The sequence below is a fragment of the Cotesia glomerata genome, linkage group LG6, assembly GCF_020080835.1.
Source record: "Cotesia glomerata isolate CgM1 linkage group LG6, MPM_Cglom_v2.3, whole genome shotgun sequence".
In the NCBI taxonomy this organism is placed as follows: Eukaryota; Metazoa; Arthropoda; class Insecta; order Hymenoptera; family Braconidae; genus Cotesia; species Cotesia glomerata.
Window position 1 is genome coordinate 26418402 of NC_058163.1, and position 4001 is coordinate 26422402.

At 31.6% G+C, this 4001-nt stretch overlaps 1 protein-coding gene across 1 annotated transcript; it reads left to right on the top strand.

The window, feature by feature from the left end:
• Positions 1-346: 346 nt before the first annotated feature.
• LOC123266984 (probable tyrosyl-DNA phosphodiesterase) lies at positions 347-3520 on the top strand. The gene is made up of 4 exons (XM_044731443.1): positions 347-504; positions 647-733; positions 812-1479; positions 2398-3520. Exons 2-4 carry the CDS (start codon positions 649-651, stop codon positions 3373-3375), a joined length of 1731 nt encoding a protein of 576 aa, XP_044587378.1. The 5' UTR covers positions 347-504; positions 647-648; the 3' UTR covers positions 3376-3520.
• The last annotated feature ends 481 nt before the right edge of the window (positions 3521-4001 follow it).

A 4001-nucleotide genomic window follows, 5' to 3' on the forward strand; every position in this document is an offset into this window, starting at 1 on the left:
AAAATTTGACAATGTCATTTCTATCTCTGCGGGAGATCCCAGTTGCAAAATATCGAGCGTTTTGTTTTCATTTTTTTTTCAATTAAAAGTAATCATTATTTTTTTTTACTATAATTATTATTTTTTTATTATGACATAAATATTTATAATTAATAATAAATATATTAAAGAAACAAATATATATAAAAAGGGTCTTTATAAAAAAAAAGTATTCTACATTTCCAACTGCAGTACTCACTAAAATTTAATTTACCACTTACTGCAAATGCGGTATATAAGATATCGGCTGTAAGAATTGTTAGAATCGTGACTCATTTTATTTATTACCAACTCCAACTTATCGTTTTATATATATTATACCATGTTATAGAGCAATAACATCAACATCTGCCAAAATATAACCCAAATAAAACTGTTTATTTTTCTACATAATTCATTAAATTATGTGATAATAGTTTGTTTTAAAATACTTAATTTTAACAAATTAAAAATTTTGGCGCATCGGTAAGTTAAAACCTAAATAACATTTTAATGATATAATTGTATTAATACCATTAACTTTATTTCTTGAAAGTTAAAATATAATCTGACAATTTTGGTGATTTTTTAATGAACAAATAATAGAAAAAAAACTCCAAAATTATAGAAATGGATTGCAAAAAGCTGTGTCCTTTCAAAGAAAAATGTTACCGCAAAAATCCAATCCACTTTGAAGAAATGTCTCACCCTCACTGTGAGTATCAACCTATATTTCAAATTTAATAATTGAATCCTGAAAAACTTTACCAAAAATCAAATAACCTTTTTTCAGTGGAAAAATTACTGAACGGCCAAACAACAGGCCCCATAACTCTCCCAGGGGACCTAGACTTCGACTGCCCAGACAGATCGGAGCTTCTGGAGCAGCTGAAAGTCCTCCAAGTGACTCTCCGCCGTAAAACCCCAGACAATCCTCCAAACCAGCCCGTAAAAAGAGTCTCCTCGCCACCGTCCAGCAGTTCTTCGTCCAAAAAGCCCAAAGACAGCCCAAAGAAAGCCGAGTCGATCTTCGAGAGCTTCAACAACGCGATGGACAGCTCCCGGCTGGAAGTACGCAACAACGCAATCAAAAAAATGCAAGCTGCTGGGCAGCAACTCCCGCACCTAGAACCTCCAGGTCAATTTGGTATGAAGTACGCTCTGTCAGCGCCCTACCACGTGTTTCTAGCTTGCGTGCAAAAGGTCCCGGAGACCTGGAGCCAGTCGTTCAGCGTGACCTTCCCGGAGCTGCTAGACATAAGCTTGGGAGTGATAGAAGAAAGCCTTCACTTCAACTTTATGGTGGACGTAAGCTGGCTCTGTCTTCAGTACCTCTTCGCAGGACAGAAGGCGGACAGCCTGATTTTCCTGGGATCTCGGTGCGATGACTATTCGCTGCCTTCCAACATCAAGACCGTAAAAATAGAGACCCCAACGGCTTTCGGGACCCACCATAGCAAGGTTTCCCCTTTAAAAAATTTTATTTTTATTTTGTTTAAGAAATTTTTTATGAAAATTATTTTTATTCTGAGTAATTTTTTTTTTTTTTTTTTTTTCTGAATTTATAATTATAAATATTATTATTATTATTGTAATAATAATTTTTATTATAATTATTATTATTAATATTATTATTATAATTATAAATAACAGAAAAATTTTTTTTTATTTTGTTTAAGAATTTTTTTATGAAAATTATTTTTATTCTGAGTAATTTTTTTTTTTTTTTCTGAAATTATAATTATAGATATTATTATTGTAATAATAATTTTTATTATAATTATTATTATTATAATTATAAATAACAGAAAAATTTTTTTTTATTTTGTTTAAGAAATTTTTTATGAAAATTATTTTTATTCTGAGTAATTTTTTTTTTTTTTTTTCTGAATTTATAATTATAAATATTATTATTATTATTGTAATAATAATTTTTATTATAATTATTATTATTAATATTATTATTATAATTATAAATAACAGAAAAATTTTTTTTTATTTTGTTTAAGAAATTTTTTATGAAAATTATTTTTATTCTGAGTAATTTTTTTTTTTTTTCTGAAATTATAATTATAAATATTATTATTATTATTGTAATAATAATTTTTATTAATATTGTAATTGTAATAATAATTGTTATTATAATTATAATTATAATTATTATTATTATAATTATAAATAACAGAAAATTTTTTTTTTTACTAGAATCGTAAATATACAAGCATGTATGGAAAACACAGATTCCATGCTTGTAAAGAAGGACCTTCTTATAAACTCCGCCGTCCATCTTACAGCATGAAACAAATTTTATTTTGTTTAAGAAATTTTTTTTTATGAAAATTATTTTTATTCTGAGTAATTTTTTTTTTTTTTTTCAAGGTTTCCGTCTTGAAGTACGCTAACGGGGCGAGGATAATCATTTCCACCGCTAATTTGTACAACGACGACTGGGACAACAGGACCCAGATGGTCTGGGTCTCTCCTCATCTTCCTAAACTCGATGAAGGCTCTAGTGAAGCCGCAGGTGAAGCTCCCACTGGGTTCAAACGCGATTTCTTGGACTACCTTAAGTTCTACAAGAACTCCGCCTTGGAAAAGTGGATTGTCCTGCTCAAAACTCTGGACTTTTCTGAGATAAACGTCTGCTTTGTCGCCTCAGTGCCTGGAACGCACAAAAACGAGGCGCGAAACCGGTGGGGGCTCCGCAGATTGGGCGCCATTTTGTCGGAACACGCGGAAACTCTTCCGGAAGCGTCCCAATGGCCGGTTGTCGCCCAAGCCTCGAGTATTGGAAGCTTAGGGCCCAGTTATGATGCCTGGCTGACCCGCGAATTCATTCCCGCGATGGCAAGCTTGAAGACTGAGAACCGCGGACTGAGATCGGCGCCCAATTTCAGGTTCATTTTTCCCTCTTTGAAGAATTTTAGAGAGTCCTTTGATATGAAAGCGGGTTGCTGTTGTCTTCCGTATTCTAAAAAGGTGCATGATAAGCAGCCCTGGTTGAACAAGTACTTGTACCAGTGGAAAGCGGGGAGTAAACATCGCAACCGGGCCATTCCTCACTCGAAAACTTATATAAGATTGGCGCCAGATCTGAAGAAGGTACCCTGGGCGGTTGTTACCAGTGGAAATTTGAGCAAAGCTGCTTGGGGGTATGGTCAGAATTCAACGACCATTTTGAACTATGAAGCGGGAGTTGTTTTTTTGCCGAAGTTTTTGATTAATGCCAAAACTATTCCTATTGGAGAAGAGGATGATAAAGGAAATCCGGCATTTCCGCTGCCTTATGATCTTCCTTTAACTCTTTATGCGGGGGATGATGGTCCTTTTGTCATGGAATTTTTTAACGATGTCTAAACTTTTTTTTGATCCTTTGAGGAAGTTTTTGTTTTTATTAATTTCATAAGTTATTATTTATAGCTAGATTTTTTTTCTGATGTATTTGATTAATGTAAGACTGTCAAATAAGTTTAAAGTGAAATAAAAGTATTTTTTCATTATATCTTTATTTTATTGAGTAATTATTTTTTTATAAAGTAAGTCAATAGGTTTATTTATAACTTTGCACATTTTTTATGACTTTTTACGGTCTTAGCATGGCATCTATACGGCTTTTTTTGAAACTCTAATCTAATGAAGCTTTACTCTACTGATATATGTATCTAGCTCAACAATCGGTATAAAAGGAAATTTTACTTCCAATAAAAATAATAATTTTTTCGTATTGAATATATTTTTTTTTACTACCAGTATACGTTGCGCGCGCAAGCGCGCGTGTGAATTTAGTATGAAATTATCTATATTTTCATACTTATGATATATTTGACCAATCACGTTTCGAATAGTTTGTCTTATTGTGTATATTTTCATATTTTTCATCTGAATTATAAGAGTGGATATTCACTACTTTTATACGTATTTGTACAATGTAAAATTAATTAATTAATTAATTAATTATGTAAAATGTAAAATTATCTAACTGA

What these genes read in the sequence shown, in the direction of transcription:
- LOC123266984 (XM_044731443.1), top strand. Translation starts at nt 649, where the DNA reads ATGGATTGCAAAAAGCTGTGTCCTTTCAAAGAAAAATGTTACCGCAAA. An exon ending in AGAAATGTCTCACCCTCACT is followed by an intron (nt 734 to 811) that starts GTGAGTATCAAC and finishes ACCTTTTTTCAG; the next exon opens with TGGAAAAATTACTGAACGGC. An exon ending in TCGGGACCCACCATAGCAAG is followed by an intron (nt 1,480 to 2,397) that starts GTTTCCCCTTTA and finishes TTTTTTTTCAAG; the next exon opens with GTTTCCGTCTTGAAGTACGC.